The 17,731-nt window shown below is 44.9% G+C and overlaps 1 protein-coding gene across 4 annotated transcripts in view; it reads right to left on the reverse strand.

The window, feature by feature from the left end:
* The window catches only part of smarca1 (SWI/SNF related, matrix associated, actin dependent regulator of chromatin, subfamily a, member 1), a 105,360-nt gene that overhangs the window by 27,136 nt on the left and 60,493 nt on the right, over window positions 1-17,731 (reverse strand). For all 4 annotated transcript variants that reach the window (XM_038774574.1, XM_038774573.1, XM_038774571.1 and 1 more), the window contains 7 exons: window positions 11,807-11,938; window positions 8,690-8,758; window positions 8,249-8,358; window positions 6,154-6,380; window positions 5,354-5,475; window positions 3,235-3,387; window positions 1,046-1,178 (listed from right to left, as the gene is read on the reverse strand). In XM_038774574.1, coding sequence (XP_038630502.1) covers window positions 1,046-1,178; window positions 3,235-3,387; window positions 5,354-5,475; window positions 6,154-6,380; window positions 8,249-8,358; window positions 8,690-8,758; window positions 11,807-11,938 — 946 coding nt within the window. The remainder of the gene's footprint in view (window positions 1-1,045; window positions 1,179-3,234; window positions 3,388-5,353; window positions 5,476-6,153; window positions 6,381-8,248; window positions 8,359-8,689; window positions 8,759-11,806; window positions 11,939-17,731) is intronic.

The following is a 17,731-nucleotide window of genomic DNA, read 5'->3' on the forward strand; positions in this document are numbered from 1 at the left end:
CCGGTGTGAGGAGGGTGACAGTTTAAGGACCTGGCACTTATCAATAAAACATGGCAGATGTCCCAGTAAATGGAGGCAGGTGTTCCAACCTTTTTGCCTCGCCACCTGCCGCCTCTACTGTTGACTCAGGCCTGCCTCTGAGGGATGTAGGCGCACCTCCATTCCAACCTTGCCTCCCCAAAGTGAAAATATTGCAGGCAGGGGCCTAGTTAAAGGAGACAGCGGGTTTGAAAAGTCACCTTCCCACCTCAGAAGCAGAAATTCAACACAATGGGCGCGATTCTCCGCAACGGACGACGCCGGCGTGAAACCCGGAGTGTTTCACGACAGCATCGGAGGCCGCTCCTCGCCCCCTATTCTCCTCCTCCCCGGGGGGGGCTAGGAGCGGCGTTGCTGGGAAGTCGGCCGCTGGGCCTTGACACTGGCGTCAAGGCGGTGCGCCGATGATGACGCGGCCGGCGGCGCCTAAGTGACGTCAGCCACGCATGCGCAGGTTGGCCGGCTCCAACCCGCGCAGCGCGGTTGCCGTCTTCCCCTCCGCTGCCCCGCAAGACGTGGCGGCTTGATCTTGCGGGGCGGCGGAGGGGAAAGAGTGCGTCTCTTAGAGACGCCGGCCCGATGATCGGTGGGCACCGATCGTGGGCCAGTCTCCTCCCGAGCACGGCCGTGGTGCTCGATCCCCTCTCCGCCCCCCACAGGCCCTAAACCTACCTTTCGCGCGATGTTCACGCCGGCAGCGACCAGGTGTGGTTGGCCGCTCAGCCCATCCGGGCCGGAGAATCGCGGGTCACCGTGAAAAACGGCGACCCACGATTCTCCGAGCGGCATGTCGCGTTTTGCGACACGCCATTTTGGGGGGGGGGGGTGGGTGGGAGAATCGCGGGGGGTGCCAGAGCGGCCCTCCCGCGATTCTCCCATCCAGCCTTGAGAGCGGAGAATTGCGCCCAATGCTTTTAAGTGCGCAAGAATATAATGTTGTACCACACTTAGAAGCACAGAAAAGCTAAGATTAATGAAATCTCCCTGGTCAAAATTGCATTCATACCTTGCTGGATAACAATTGAATCAAGTCGGAGCTTCATCTCAGCCCTTTCAACAATCCGCTCTTCTACTGTGTTGTCGGTGAGGAGTCGGAACACACGAACTGTTTTTTTCTGGCCAATACGATGTGCACGATCCTAATTATAAAGAAACATCTTTTTAAATGACTGTTTAAATGCTGTATGTCTTGACAAAAGGATGTCTTGTGGCGCTGTGAGTAACTTGTGGCCAAGAAATGTGCATTCATAATGCGGTCAAACTGGTTCAGTATCAACTTGTAAATCCTTCCAACGTTAGCAAATGGCAGGTGGTAACAGTGGGAGAGATTCCTGGTCAGTATGTGCTGTAGAGAACATTGGAGCCTCGACCTTCATTATCCATAGCTCCAGGTAACAACATGCATGTAAAAGTGCCTGTTGCCACAGGAACCCGAGCCCTTGGAGGCTGATTGGTTGAGAGTGGATCAGATTGGTGCCAACAGCACCAGGTTCAATCCCTGTTCAGGCTGGGGTGCATTTGGGACCTGCCTCCTTGGCTTACCTGTGGTAGAGGTTGTGGTGCTGTGGGGTTGGACCTGCCTTCAGGCAGAGAACTCAAGGAGAAGAAGAGTTGATTCAAAAATCCAAATGAATTGAGAATCTTTTTAACGTCTTTGACATATGTACATCAAAGTCACAGCAAAACATTTTAAAACCAACTTCTTCAGCATGAGCTACCAGGTGGATAAAAGCATAACCAATTGCAGCTATAAAGATCAGGTTCGAGGTTCAAATCCGAGTTAATACTATTAGGAGGGTACTGCAAATAGTATGCAGCCATTGCCAAAGACAGATGTCAGATAGGCATCCGGCTCATTATTGCAATGTAGTGACTCGTCATCAGATAGTGTGCCTATGAATGTCATGTGAGGTCAGTTATGGCATCCTGCATGGCAGAGCTTTCCCCTCAACAACAACTACACACACGACCACAAAGGAGAGTGCCGGAGAGGACTAATATCTGATGCACCATATTTCACATAACCATCAGCACCTTCAGGAAAGGGGGAAAGAAGATGCAAAGAGAGGAGGAAGGAAATACTGTAAACAAACAGGAGAATCGCATAATGGAAATCTGCTTATGCAATCCTCAAATCTCTTCTGTAAATATCCATCTCCTTTGATTTTATGATTTGTAGGTCATCAAATTTCATTTATTAACCTACATTTTCTACAGTGAACAACTTGGATGAGAAAACAAACAAATGACTAATTTGCCAGTTCACCATACTGTTCATTATATGATGGACCAGCATCCTCTGTGTAACAAAAGGCAGGGAAAAGAAACAACTGGTGATAGTTCAACAAAGGTTGTAGAATCTTGAGTCACTGAAAAAATATATATTTTTTTTTAAAGTTATACTTTCAGTAATATTTCTGACCAAAGATTCCCAACAGAAATCTTAATCCATTCTCTGTCTTTTTGGACTGAAACTGCTTTTACTTGAAATAAAGTTCTTTTGAGAAATAAGGGAGAAAAAGAGAAGCACACAGTGAAGCAAAAGGTAAAGAAGAGGAGGCAGCAAAAGAAGGAGAATGCAAGTGAATTAGAGAAGGAGAAAGAAAAGAAAGGCATGTTCATATAGCCATGCTTTTCAAAAGCACAGCATTGCACTATATGCGTGATGATCTACTTCAAAACGCAGAGATTGCGAATGCCGAAACATAAAGTAATACAGCAATCTATCAGCAGAACAACCTGCATTTATATTGAACTTTTCATGACGTCAGGCACCCCAAAATGCCGTACACCCAATTCAGAACTTTGCATTGCAGTCACTGTTGCCCACAGCTAAATGTCAGAAACAGCAATGAGTTGAACGCTCAGGTAATATGTTTTGCAGATGTTAGCTGAGGGATGAACATTGACAAGGATACTACAAGAACTCCCCTGTTCATTTTTAATTGAGATATGGTATTACTAACGTTCACCTGTGAATACAGGTGACGGCCCGAATTTAACATCGCATCTTCAACCAAGCTTCTCCAACACACTCAGTACCACACTTAAAAGTATCAGTCCAGATTACGTGTTCGAGTCCTGGAGTTGGGCTCGACTCCAGGCTTCTGACTCAGAAGCAAATATGCTTACTACTGAGCCAAGAAGAATTACAATGACAGGTCCAAATTTTAAGGAAAATGCACCATTACATACCATAGCTTGCAAGTCCACCTGTGGATTCCAATCTGAATCATACAAAATAACTACGTCAGCTGTTGCTAGGTTGATACCAAGGCCTCCAGCTCTGGTACTCAGCATGAATATGAACTTCGAACTGTTGAAAGCATTAAAAGAGTCTATTGCCCGCTGTTTAAAATAAAGATAGAAACACATATCAATAAGTACTGGGTCCAGTCAGTTCAGCTCATTCCAAACAAAGACATATACAAAAACATGAATTTATCTTTTTTCTCTCACACACTAAACACCCATCGTGTATGAATTATGAATTTTATTTTTATAACATAATGACATTTGAAATGACATTTGTGTCTAAAGAAATATACATTCCGGGTTTTTTTCACTCTTAAATATTCACCACTGAAAAAAAAGTACCAAAAAAAATGTTCAATACATGAGGTCCATAAGTACAAGGTGTATGCATTCCTGCAACATTACCTGGTCAAATCTTTGTCTGCTGATTTCTGTACTTCCACAAGTTTGATTTCATTTCAGATTTCCACCATTTAGTTTTTTTCATTTCTAAAGGATTTAGTTTTTAAAATTGCAATGCACAATTGATGGTCGCCAATAAAATATCCTCATGTACTAGGGCTGAAGTAAAAATAATTACGAAATGATTAAACTGAGTGGTGGAAATCAAAGAAAAACTCTGAATGAGTGAAACAGTGGTCATAATATTATCAGGTTTAGAATAGTTATGGAAAAGAACAAGATACAACAATTCATAAAATTAGAGCTGGCCCAGCTGGATCGGAATCAGAACTGCGTAGGCAAAACACTAAACGGACAATGAACGGTCACCAAATAGGAGATTGTTCTAGAATAAAGTAGACACATTCCACTGAGGGAGGGAGAAAGAAAGGACATCCAAAGCTGGACTAAAGAGGACTAAATATGTGGCAGTCAAAATGAAGCTTCAGGCAATTCTAATTACAGGAGATAACCAAGCTAGACATGGAAAGTACAAAGACTTAAAATATGGAAAATAAGGGAAAAAGAGACAGTTTGAGAAATAGATTAATCTCCAACATGAAGGGAACCGAATGATATTTTATAAACCCATAGACAGCAAGAGGGTGATCAAACGAAGGGTGGAGCCAATTAGGGACCAATGTAGAAGTAAATGTAGGAGGAGGAGGCAATGGCAATATTGGATAAAATAAAAATAAATAAGTATGTACTTAAATGGTTTGCAGCTCTCAAAAGTAGAAATCACCCAATCTCAATTCAGCAACCCGAATAAGCAACCATGTGGATAAAAACATAACCTGGTGCATAACAAGTTGGCTCATTGTCTGGCACGGTAAACTATGGAGGGGGTCACAGATGTGGGTACGGCACCTATTACAATGGGAGCACGAGGTGGGGTTCTGGCTCTAGGTCGCAGGTGAGCTTGGTGGTCTGGGAGGAAACATTTCTGCTCCTCCTGATCCACTTACCCCAAAGCAATCCCCACCTCCCTTTATTCGCTGCTTTGTTTCCCCAAGGCCTGGAACAACCAGGGAACCAACAGTAAATCTCTGATACAAGTTAATGTGAAGCTCCCAGCCTTATTAGAATACTTAATTGACCAAACCCCTTCCAGAGAGCAGGTCGGCTGCCCTTCTCTGTTCTGCCTCTATTAAACCTGGAAGTGGAGGCCGGTTGGAGTCAGGTTTAAATCTCACTCGACCCCAAGTCATACCTAGTTGGGTGCTAAACCTACTGCTTTATAATTCAAAGATTCCAATGGCTTAATTACATAAATGTGGTGCAACATTGACTCAAAGGCCAAAAAGTGTGATCTGAGGTCTCTAAAAAACTGAATCATCTCAGGCAAAACTGACCTCCAATTTCCTAAACTAGAGCAACAGGCAGAAGAAACCTCAGCCGAGATTTCCACTCCTGATTAGGTGGCTCCAACTGGAAAGTTCCGAGATGTGGAGCAGATGATGACAGGACTGGGCCAGGTTATTACCACAAAATGAGGCTCAAACTTGGGGTTTGCTGCTATATCTCAGTGATACACTGGACAATGCTAATAACTTTATCCCATGTAGAAGCTGGGAAACTACACATTACTTGAGAGAACATGAGCATCATCACAGACCTCTCTTTCTTCATGGGGGGTTTGTCCATCAAGGCGACAATAGTCATAACCACGCCACATACAGTAATCTTCAAGAATATCCATCAATCGGGTCATCTGGCTGAAAATTAGGACTCTTGAACCTTTAGGACAAGCAGTTATTAGAAAAAGTATGAATGAACGTCCCTCAAATTTAAGTAGGTAGCACCAGCTTTGCAAGCCTAAAATTTCAGAGTCCATATCTCAATTCCTAAACGGTGATAGCAGTTACAGCAAGTAGGTTTATTTATAATAAGCAGCATGATTGTTCACAAATAGTCTCCATTGTGGATGTGAAGTCTTTTTTCAACCCTCTCAAATTTCAGGCTTACTGTTCTTTTTTTACAACCAATACTACTCTTAACTTACTTAATTACTTATGGCTGTAACATTTTTCTAGATGAGTTTTCATTCCGCAAAGGAATATATATTTGCTGGGAAATATTAATATTTCTTCAAATGTTTGCTATTGTTCATCTAGCATTATATCTTTCTATCCAATTCCCCAATATACCTCCATCAACTCACCCTTCATACTTCTTTGAATTTAAGACGCTAGTTTCAATCGCATTATTCTCAAAATTGAGATTTTAAATAAATAGCATTTTAAATTAGTCAAATTATGCCCAGAGTCTTGGCCCAGAGATTTTACTTCTTGTGTCTCCACATTATATATCATAGCTCACTAGGCCAAGCGAGCTTACTAACCTTCTACGGCAGGAATTAGAAAATCAAGTAAAATTTCCTATTAAACTTAGTACCGGCTATCCCCAAACACCTACTTTGTTCTCTCAATTTAGGCAGCAGTTTATCCAGAACCACCATCTTGCCACAATTGGAAACCAGATGAGTATCTGTAGTGTAAGGGGGACCAGGTTCGGCACCATCAAAGAGATATGGGTGGTTACAGCACTTTCGCAGCTGCATTAAGATATTCAACAAGCGCATCTTGTCCATCTTTCCAGCAGAGTTTAGAATGTCAATATCCTTCATCAAGATTTTTGTGTACCTGAAAACATCAAGAAGTAACTATGTAAATTGCATCCTCAAGCTACTGTGCAGCTTTAAAGGTGCAAAACAAAACTCAATATTGCGGATCACAGCAGATATGAAGGACTGCCAGCTTGCTTAGAATCAAACCCATGAAGACCCAGCAACTTCAGAACAGAGAAAAAAAGTGAAAAAACTACTGTATTAAAAAGTGCATTAAATATCTCGATTTAAGACTTGCTTTGAAGCCACAGAACCTGAATTCAGACAGCAATTTTAAAAATCAGTCTAAGAATGTGAAACATAGACCATAGAACTGGCTTGTACGTGGCTTTTCTTTATCATCCTATTCTATTTTCCTTTTCTTTTTCTTTTTTTTTGTAAATTTAGAGTACCCAATTATTTTTATATTTCCAATTAAGGTGCAATTTAGCGTGGCCAATCCACCTAACCAGCACATCTTTGGGTTGTAGGGGTGAAACCCATGCAGACATGGGGAGAATGTGCAAACTCCACACGGACAGTGACCTAGGGCCGGGATTCGAACCCGGGTCCTCAGCTCCGCAGTCTCAGTGCTAACCACTGCACCACATGCCGCCCTACTATTCTCTTTTCAGCACTTCAATACGGTTACGTTTTGAGCATTTGCCATTTACCTTTTTGAAAGCTGCATCTTAAGTCGATAATAAGCAAGCAATTAAGTACTTATTCTCCAAAGGAGTCATATTGTACTCGAAACATTAATTCTGGTTCTCTCACCACAGGCGCTGCCAGTCCTGCTGAGTTTTTCCTGCACTTTCTATTTTTGTTAAAATATTAATGGGGGTTGGAGAAGGGTGCAAGAGGTGGAATATAAAAGACACTGGTAAGGCCATAACTGGAGTATGGGGTGTGTGGGGGGGGGGGGGGGGGGGGGGGGGGGGGGGGGGGGGGTGGCGGCGGCACGGTGGCACAGTGGTTAGCACTGCTGCCTCATGCCGCCGAGGATCTGGGTTTGATCTCAGCCCCGGGTCACTGTCAATGTAGAGTTTGCACATTCTCCCCGTGTCTGTGTGGGTCTCACCCCCACAACTCATTGGCCACGCTAAATTGCCCCTCAATTGAAAAAAAAATGAATTGGGTACTTTTTCAAAATAAAACAACGAGGTAGTGTGTGCAATTCTGGTCACATTACAGGAAGGATGTAATTTTTCTGGAGACAGTGCAGAAGAGGTTGCCAGGGTTAGAAAAGTGCAGCTATGAAGGAAAGATTGTTACTTTCCTTGGAACAAAGGTGGCTGAGGGGGTGACTTAATTGAGGTTTACAAAATTATGAGGGAGAGAGATAGAGTGGACAGAATAAAATTGTTTCCTGTGGTGGAGAATTCTAGAACCAGGGGACAGAAGGGTGGCAGAAGGTGTAAAGTGGACATGAGAAAGAAGGTTGTTATCCAGCGGATAGTGGGATTCTGGAACTCGCTGCCTGAGTGGGTGGTGGAGGCACAGACTCTAAACTCTTTTATAAAGTACCTGGCTCTGCACCTTAAGTGCTGTAAGCCAAACGGTTATGGACTGGGTGCAGAAAGATGTGATTAGAAAGGGCACCTGGATGTCCTCGGTGTGGCATGGACAAGATGGGCCAAATGGCCTCCTTCTGTGCTGTAACTTTTCTATGATTCTATGGGAGCTTCTGTTGAGGTACGTTTGTCAGAGGCAAGCGCATGACAGCAAGGACTTGCATTTGTAAATTGGTCCCAATGGTAAGTCACTTCCCAGGAGAGCCCAGATTGATTAAGTGCCACCGAGACCATTTTACAAATATACCCACACAGTAAAATAGTTCGAAGCTACCAAATCCTCAAGACAGCCCCTGGAAATTAGCACGTTCAACAGCATTTCTTCGCTTACCACTCGCGTTGCATTTTACTGAGACCGACGTAAATCTTGGTTTCTTTTTTAGGGGGCAAACTTTTTTCCACCTCTGCCTTTATTCGCCGAAGCAAGAATGGTCGGAGCACCTTAAAATGGTAAAAACAAGAAAATGGTAGTGTTAGGAAGGGGAGAAATTTGAAAAGCAGAATTTGAAGATTGCTTGTCCAATCAAAAAGTCACTGCCTTTGCAAAGTCTAGAACTATTTTCAAATGTTGAAACACTGGCATGACCAGTCAAGAGAGAGCTGGCCCATTTGAGAACCCCTCTCCATTCAGTAATCACGAAATCTCTTCAATAATACTGAATTTGAATGCAATCTTTCCTCTCCCAAGCAATGAAGTGGTATTCTTTGCCGCACAGTCTCACGATATAACATTTTGGTAGCGTGCCATAAGCAGGAGGGATGATAAACTTACAGCATGTAAACGCTCCACTAGCTGCTGATCCCCCAAGCAATTGTTTGTGTCAAACCAAGAGTCGAAATCCTGAAGAGAGAGAGAGAGAGAGAGAGAGAGAGAGAAGAAAGTCAGTCTCTACATAGGAACATGTACACTTCATTTAACTGTCGGCTTTTTGTACTATAATCTGTTTTTCCTTTGAAATCATTTATCATGATAGTCACAATGATTTTTTAAATTTCCTTTTCCCCATTTTGTACCCTTTACTCTGTCCCCTTTTGTCAGAAGCAAATAATCCATAGAAACAGTACCAGGAGACAACTGGGTTCTAGTTAATTGTTGAAGTAGTCATTCTTCTTCAGCCATGAACCTGGATTGGTGAGCTATGATTTGGTCTCTTTAGTATTGCCAAGTGTAGATGGTGTGTCAAGTTTGGACCTACGCTCAGCTGGTAATCACATATGCAGATCTCATAGCATGCTTTGGACAAATGATCAAGAGGTCAGCACTTATTGTTGATCCCCTTGGTGGTGGTGAGCCGCCTTCTTGAACTGTTGCTGTCAGTGTGTTGCAGATACACCCATAGTGCCATTAGGTTCCAGGATTTCAATCCAGTGATGATGAAAGAACAGCAATATATTTCTAATTCAGGATGGAAGGGGGCTTGTAGGGGGAGTTGCAGATGGTGATATTCCTACGTGCCTGCTGACCTTGTCCTTCTAGGCGGTCGAGGCCATGGGTTTGGGAGGTGTTGTTGAAGAATACTTGGCGTGTTGCTACAGTGGTTGGTACACCCTGCCGCCATAGCACACAGGTAGTGAAGGGAGTGCAGATTTAAGAGGATGGGATGCCAAGCAACAGGTTACTTTGTCTTGGATGGTTCATGAGCTTCTTGAATGATTTTGGAGCCGCACTCATCGAGGCAAGTGGAGAGCATTCTTGTGCCACGTAGATGGTGAACTCAGGCTTTGGGGAGTCAAAATGTGAGTCACTCACTGCAAAATCTCCAGCCTCCGACCTGCTCCTATAGCCAGTATTGATGTGGCTGGTCCAGTTAAATTTGTGGAAATCCCAATGCCAATTTTGTCAACAAACATCAGAGGAGAATCCACGGGGGGCAGCGTGAATCCTGCCCCGCTGCTCTGACGCCAGCTGCCGGATTCTCCAACGCCGGTTTATAGACGGAGCCGGGGATCACGCCACGTCAGTCAGGGGCCGTTGGCAGCGGCTGCCCCGGCAATTCTCCGGGCCCCGATGGGCCGAGCGGCTGTCGGTTTCTGGCTAGTCCCGCCGGCGTGAAATGGACATGGTCCCACACGGCGGGACCTGGCTGGTAGGCCGGCTGATGAGGTCCTCTGGGGAGCGCGAGGGGGTCCGTCCCCCGGGGGGAGTGCATGGTGGCCTGGCCCGCTATCGGGGACCACCGATCTGCAGGTGGGCCTGTGCCGTGGGGGCACTCCTTCCTTCCGCGCCTGCCTCTGTAGTGCTCCGCCATGGCCGGCGTGGAGAAGACACCCCCCTGCACATGCGCAAGAATACGCTGGCCGGTCTGCGCATGCACAGAACCACGCCGGTGGTTCTGCGCATGCACTAACTCGCGCCAGCCCTTCGGCGCTGATTGGCACGGCACCAAGTCCTCCGGCGCTGGCCTAGCCCCCGGAGATTCCGCAACTTCCGGCTGGCCCGACGCTGGAGTGGTTTGCACCATTTTTTTACACCGGCTTCGGGCCATCGGGGGATTCGGGAGAATTCTGCCCAGAATCCCATAGTCTCTACAGAACAAAGGATCACAATGAATCACTTCTTCCCAATCCAATATATATGCTACATTTTTCCCAATGAGATGGGAGGACAAGGGATTGGGTTGGGGCAGGAGGGGTGGATCTTGGAAAAAACAAGCTGGGGGTGGGGAGGAGGTGAAATAGCCGATTATGTTCAAAGCCAGATGGGGAAGTTCAGAAGGAGGGGGCTGATCAGCAGCCGGTAGTGGCCTTCAGGACGGCTATCGTCATTTCTGCACTTCAAACTTGAAGAAAAAGGTTATTTTATTTAACATCTTGGTGGCGGTCGTTTGGCTGTTAGGTGAGAAGGGTACATGATCAAGGATTGGGGCAGCACGGTAGCACACGTGGCTAGCATTGTGGCTTCACAGCGTCAGGGTCCCAGGTTCGATTGCCTGCTGGGTCACTGTCCGTGCGGAGTCTACACGTTCTCCCCGTGTCTGCGTGGGTTTCCTCCGGGTGCTCCGGTTTCCTCCCACAGTCGAAAGACGTGCAAGTTAGGTGGATTGGCCATGCTAAATTGCCCTTAGTGTCCAAAAAGGTTAGGCGGGGTTATTGGGTTATGGGGATAGGGTGGAAGTTAGGGCTTAAGTGGGTCGGTGCAGACTCGATGGGCCAAATGGCCTCCTTCTGCACTGTATGTTCTATGTATCTATGTATGAGTGAACCCAAAGTTGGACTTCGTACCCCATGGGGTAAAATGTAGTGTGGAGCCAGTAAACTGGAGGCCAGCAGGCCTCAGCAAATCACGTTTGAACATTCACAACAGGATCGAGGGGATGAAAGGAAGAAAAACAGAAGCACTGGAGGTGAAGAGGTGAAAGAAGAACCCGGAGTAAAAAGAAAAAAAGGAACAGAAGCAGGATTAATGGAGGTCAGAACAGGGAACTGACACTACCACCTCACCCCCACCACAAAGTTGGTTTGCTCCATAGATAAAAGATTGGCTGTAAACCTTAGTTATGCAAATCCATAGACATATACTTTAATATAAACAGATATTTAGAAAACTTATTTTCTTTTCAGAGATAGGAAATAAAACACAGATGATAATCTCATCATGAGATATGGGGACATGACCCAAGCAAATCCTCACCATGTCAGGGGAAGCTAGGTCTGCAGAATACTTTTCCTCAAAGGTGTAGAAAGACTTGAGGAATATTAACAGGGAGCACCACAGAATCAGTCAGTGTAAATGGATTTGAAACAAATGGACACAGTTCAGAGAAGAGATGGGGGGACATGAGGACATGGTGTGGTATAATTATATGGAAGAGTGGCAGGCTGCGCAGGACAGAAACGTGACTATAGCCACCCGCACTGGATATTCTCAACCAAAGTTATCTCAACTTACATCAGCAGAATTGAACACGTCAGGCAACAGGAAATTGAGCAAAGCCCACAGTTCATGGAGATTATTCTGCAATGGTGTCCCTGTCAGTAGCAAACGGTTTGTGGATTTAAACTCCCGAACTATTTCAGACAGCTGTAAAGAGAAAGAAAAGTTGGCAAAATTGCACAATGCAAGGGCAAAATAAAATAAATGTATTTGATAGTGACAATATTCAATGACACAAAATTATAAAGATATTAAAAAGATTGCACTTCTACAGTGTCTTTTATGACCTCAGGTTGTTCCATTACACCCAGTGACGTATTTTTGAAGTGCAGTCACATGTGGGAAAAGTAGCAGCTAATATTCCCAAAGCAAGTTCCCACAAATGGCAATGTAATACCGACTGGACATATAATAAAAATGTATCCATTCATGGGACGCGAGTGTAAATAGAAAAGCCAGCATATACTACCCAATTAGGGATGCTGGACTAGCCAGCAAAGCTTACATCCTTGAATTAATAAAAAAACAACAGCAGGAGGTCTCCTTGCCCATATTTGACCTGATGCCATGACACTTCGTGGGATCCAGGGTCAATTTTGAGTAACTCCAGGTCACTCCCTCACGACTGTATATCACAGTTCTGCCACCTCCAGTGGTTCTGTCCTGTCAGTGGGACAGGGCAGACCTAGGGATTCTGATGGTGATCTAGGGTGTTTCCAATTGTGTGAGCGTCCTTCAGCCTTACTGGTCATGGCCGAACTCATCTCATTTAGGGTCGAAGGTCTGGGCTTACATTTAGCAAGCATGCTGACAGAGGATGAACAATGCAATCGACACAGTTTTCAAATTCAAATAATCAGAGCATGTTTATTACATACAGTGAATCTAAAAATGGCACAACTGATACTAACCGCTTCCTTCCCTTTGGACTCCACTGAACTCAGCCCCTCCGGGTTCCCTTACTCACTGTTCTTAAACCCCAAAATTACCCAAGGTATAGTTGGGAGATGCAAGGAGACTCTCCGAATGGCGTTGGGCTGAGTATTACGCAGGCTACAGATGAAACGTTCACCCCGTTGTGTCCTCTCTAGTTAAAGTTCTCAGGACCGTACCTGATCCTTGGGGTTTGAGACTTCCTTCGGTTCTGGTTGTAGAGGGGCAGCGAGAGAGAGCCAGATGCTGCACTGTCGATCTTGTCGAGCTGTATGCCTCGTGTTCCTTCCTTTTCATTTCACCCCACGGCTCGACCCCCCCCCTTATCAATTCAGAGGCAGCCCCAAGTATACCGTTATGTACTCCTGAAGTGGGTGAGTGAGTTTTTTGGATTGGGCTTTCTTGCTGTTAACACATCCTTCATCTTCACAAATTACTTCTGGCTATCTCTCTCCTCCTTCTGACTTCGGCATCACATCTGCCATCCTCTGTTATCATTGGTCCTAATTAGACAAACCTATCTACTTGTTCCAACAGGACGCCATCCACTTCAATCTTCACTCTCGTTTCTTCTCATGTATTCCTCCGGACTACGATTAAAAAATCTTTTTGTTCATACTCAATTTATATTCTAAGCTTCTAGCCTTTACTTTATCTACACTATTTTGTCGAGCCTCTTCTGATTCTGCAAGTCATGATGTGGAGATGCCGGCATTGGACTGGGGTGAGCACAGTAAGAAGTCTTACAACACCAGGTTAAAGTCCAACAGGTTTGTTTCAAACACGAGCTTTCGGAGCACTGCTCCTTCCTCAGGTGAATCACCTGAGGAAGGAGCAATGCTCCGAAAGCTCGTGTTTGAAACAAACCTGTTGGACTTTAACCTGGTGTTGTAAGACTTCTTATTCTGCAAGTAGCATTGCGCCGACAGGAAACTGCAAGTTTATATTCTTCTTTCAAATAAATTTAGAGTACCCCCATTATTTTTTTCCAATTAAGGGGCAATTTAGCATGGCCAATCCACCTACCCTGCGCATCTTTGGGTTGTGGGGGTGAGGCCCATGCAGACATGCGGAAAATGTGCAAGCTCCACACGTACAGTGACCCGGAGCCGGGATCAAACCCGGGTCCTCGGTGCCGTGAGGCAGCAGTACTAACAAGTCTATGTTCTTACTGCTGATGTATTTACCCCTCAATATATCTCTGAATTATTGTTTTGTGTATAGATTGAATAACTTTGACAACAATGCACATGCTTGTTGTACTCCTCTCTTCACCTGGAATATACCTGATTGTCCATCTTCTACGGATAGATGCTTGCCATTGTGTCCCAATATAGGATATCTTTACTGTCAATGTCACATTTCAACAATATATCTCTATTAGCTTTGGTGAAATATCCGATTGAATGCATTTTCATAATTCATGAAGCATATATAAATGTTCCTGTTTTCTTCTGGGTACTTTTTGGATATTGTTCAAAGGTTAAATATTCCTTTCTTGTTACCATGCCAGGTCTAATCCAGATTGTATTTCAAGAATTTCTGCTTTAAATATTATTTATTTCTGTTATAATTTACTTTTGATTGTAAAATCACTTTAATGAGATGACTGATTATGCTCATAATTATAATTTGTTCCATTGCTTGATGTTCCTTTGGCAACTTAAATGCCTCAAGTTGATTGCAATCCTTTGTTATCTATCTGATCACATGTCTGTTCTCTGCACTCATGCACTTCAAAGCACCTTTACCTCCAATATCATAATGTTTGGTTCATCGTTTGCCTCTATATTTTGAGGGATCCCACGATTTGCATCATCGTACAATTCACTTACATAATCCAGCAAATCTTATTGCTGTGGCATTCCTGTCAAACAATAGGTGAGATTTTCCGCGCAACCTGCTGCGAAGGTGGCCGCCATTGGCAGGATCATCTGGTCTCACCATTGCCAACGGGGTTTCCCATCGAATGTAACCCTCACCGCTGAGAAACCGGTGATGGGCAACGGCATCGGCAAGACCGGAAGACTCCGCCAGCACAAACTACTGGAAAATTCCTGCCAGTATCTTGCCATCTTTGGTCATTTCTGCAGCCACTATTTGCTGTTATCCTGTTCTTAAGATTTCACCTTCTAGTGGATAACTTTCATTGTGTTTTTTTCCAACTCCAATACTTTGTCACACGTCTAGTTATACTATTTCTCTTAAGCCTCCCTACATGCATAATATTTTCTTTTCAATTTCATCATGCACAGGTGTGTTCCTTTTATTTCCCATTTCTATCCATCACTGCAAGTATTCCATCTGCCATCCACTCCTTGTCACTCTTTCCTTTTCCATTTTGGTAATATTTCCTTTGTAGCATGTTGCATAATCTCTTTTGTGTTTTTCCATATTCTTTCTCCGTCTTGTTCGGAAACTCAGTTTGTTCTGTTTCCTTAATCCGGACATATTCATAATTCTTTTTACTTTCATAGTGGACGCTTCTCTGATATTCTCTTTCATTTTGTTTTTATTTTTATAAATTTAGAGTGCCAGTTCATTTTTTCCAATTAAGGGGCAATTTAGCATGGCCAATCCACCTGCACATCTTTTGGGTTGCTTCTGGAACATACCTCTTCATTCACCTGAGGAAGGGGCAGTGCTCCGAAAACTAGTGTTTGAAACATACATGTTGGACTTTAACCTGGTGTTGTAAGACTTCTTATTGAAAATTATGGAAAGGCTTTGGGGACTGAGGTGAATTCCCAGTCTCTAAACTGCTCTTTCCTTGGAATCCCTACAGAGCAGAAAGTGGCCACTTGGCCAACTGAGTCTGCACCAACGCTCCGAAAGAGAACTCTACGTCGGTTCACTCCCCCCACCCTAACCCCGTAACCCCATCTAACATGCACGTCTTTTGGCCACTCCATCTAAACTGTACATCTTGTAGCCAGAGTATTTGTGTGGCTCGTCCAGCTAGGTTTCTGGTCAATGATGATACTCAGGAAGTTGATGGTGGAGAATTCAATGATGGCAATGGCAATGAATGGCAAATGATTTAATTCAGCTCTCTCTTGTTGAGTTTCATTTGTCAGTTTTTGATGGCATGTGAGCATCACTGGCAAGGCAGCATTTATTGCTCTCGAGAAGGTGGTGGTGATGAGTTCCAGGATTTTGACACACCAACACTGAAAGAATGGTGATATAGTGCCAAGTCTGAGTGGTGTGTGGCTTTGAGGGGAACTTCCAGGTGTTACTGCTCCATGCATCTGTTACTCTTGACCAGATGGCAAAGGTTCACAGAATCACAGAATTGTTATGGTGCAGGAGGTCATTTGGCCAATTGTGTCGGCACCAGCTTTCCAAACGAGCATCATGACTTAAGATAAAAGCAAATTACTGCGGGTGCTGGAATCTGAAACAAAAACAGACAATACTGGACCACCGCAGCAGGTCCGGCAGGATCTGTGGAGAGAGAAAAGGGAGCTAACGTTTTGAGTCTGGATGATTCTTTGCCAAAGCATCATGACTTTCCCCTGCTTTTTCCCCACACATTGGGCTGGATTCTCCCAAAATGATACTGTCCCCACGCCAGCATAAGAACGGTGGAGTTTTCCTCCAGAAATTCCTTACAAAAAGTCAAACAAATTCAATGCCCTGCAGGGGGCGAGGCAGGCACCCGGAGTGAATCACGCAGCTTTTGCTTCGTATATGGGCCCCGCACTTCCAGTTCAGAGTCTGCGCATGCACACGGCGGCGGCCTCCAGCGGCCACGCCGAGCTCAACGGCAGACGCGCACCGCGGAGCCACACAGAAAAAGAGGCCCCCCCTCCCACGATCAGCAGCGCGCCCGAGCCTGAAACCGCGCAGATTTAATTCCTGGCAGCCTATAATAGCTCCCTTCGCCTCCGATCCCCCCGCTCCTGACCAGGGCAGCCGCGGACTGCGTCCGCAGCCGCCATGCCAATAAGTGGTTAGTTCCACGCCGTCGGGAACTCAGCCGGCCGGGAGCTGAGTATTGCTCGGCGGGCCTCTGACAATGGACCTGGCGTACTCCGCGGTCATACAGATTTTTGGGGCCCGGAGAATCACCGGACCCGTGCCGAGCCCGATTACGGCGTGAAAGTGGATTCTCCGCCCCCGTGCCGGCTGCGATTTCGGCGCGGAGCATCCAGCCCATTGTTTCTATTCAAATAATCATCTAATGCCCGATTGCCTCGATTGAATCTGCCTCCACCACACTTCCAAGAAGTGCATTTCAGACCTGAACTACCAGTTGTCTGAAATTTGTTTTCGTCACATCCCATTTGCAATCTCTCCAATGCGTTTGCATTCCTCCGGTATTGTGGCGCACAGAACTGTACACAATACTCCAGCGGAGGTCTAACTAGTGTCCTGTACAAGTTCACCCATAACCTGGGTGTATATGCGCAAAGATATATACTCTGCTCCTGCACGCTTTTTTTATGAATTTTACCCCTCATTTTATATTGTCTGTCCATGTTCTTCCTACCTACCAAAATGCATTACCTCACACCCCTCCGCACTGAACTTAATCTACCACCTATCTGCCCACTCTACCACTTGGCTATGTTGTTTTGAGGTTCGACACTGTCCTTTTCATAGTTGATGATACTGACAATTTTTGTTATCCGCAAGCTTTCAAACTGTCCCCTGCATACCTTCAAACTGTCCCTTGCACACCTTCAAACTGTCCCCTGCACACCAAGATCTAAATTCTATTAGGAAAAGCAGGTGTCCCAATACCGACCCCTGGGAACACCACTTCGAACCTTCGTCCAGCCTGAAAACTATCCATTAACCATTTCTCTCTGCTTCCTATTATTCAGCCAATTTTGTATCGACATTGAACAAAGAACAAAAAACAATACAGCACAGGAACAGGCCACTCAGCCCTCCAAGCCTGCACTATGGTACCTGCCTAAACTAAAATCTTCTGCACTTGAGTCCATATCCTTCCATTCCAACCCAATTCATATATTTGTTTAGATGTCCCTTAAATGC

This window comes from Scyliorhinus canicula, chromosome 17, assembly GCF_902713615.1.
Source record: "Scyliorhinus canicula chromosome 17, sScyCan1.1, whole genome shotgun sequence".
NCBI classification, from domain to species: domain Eukaryota; kingdom Metazoa; phylum Chordata; class Chondrichthyes; order Carcharhiniformes; family Scyliorhinidae; genus Scyliorhinus; species Scyliorhinus canicula.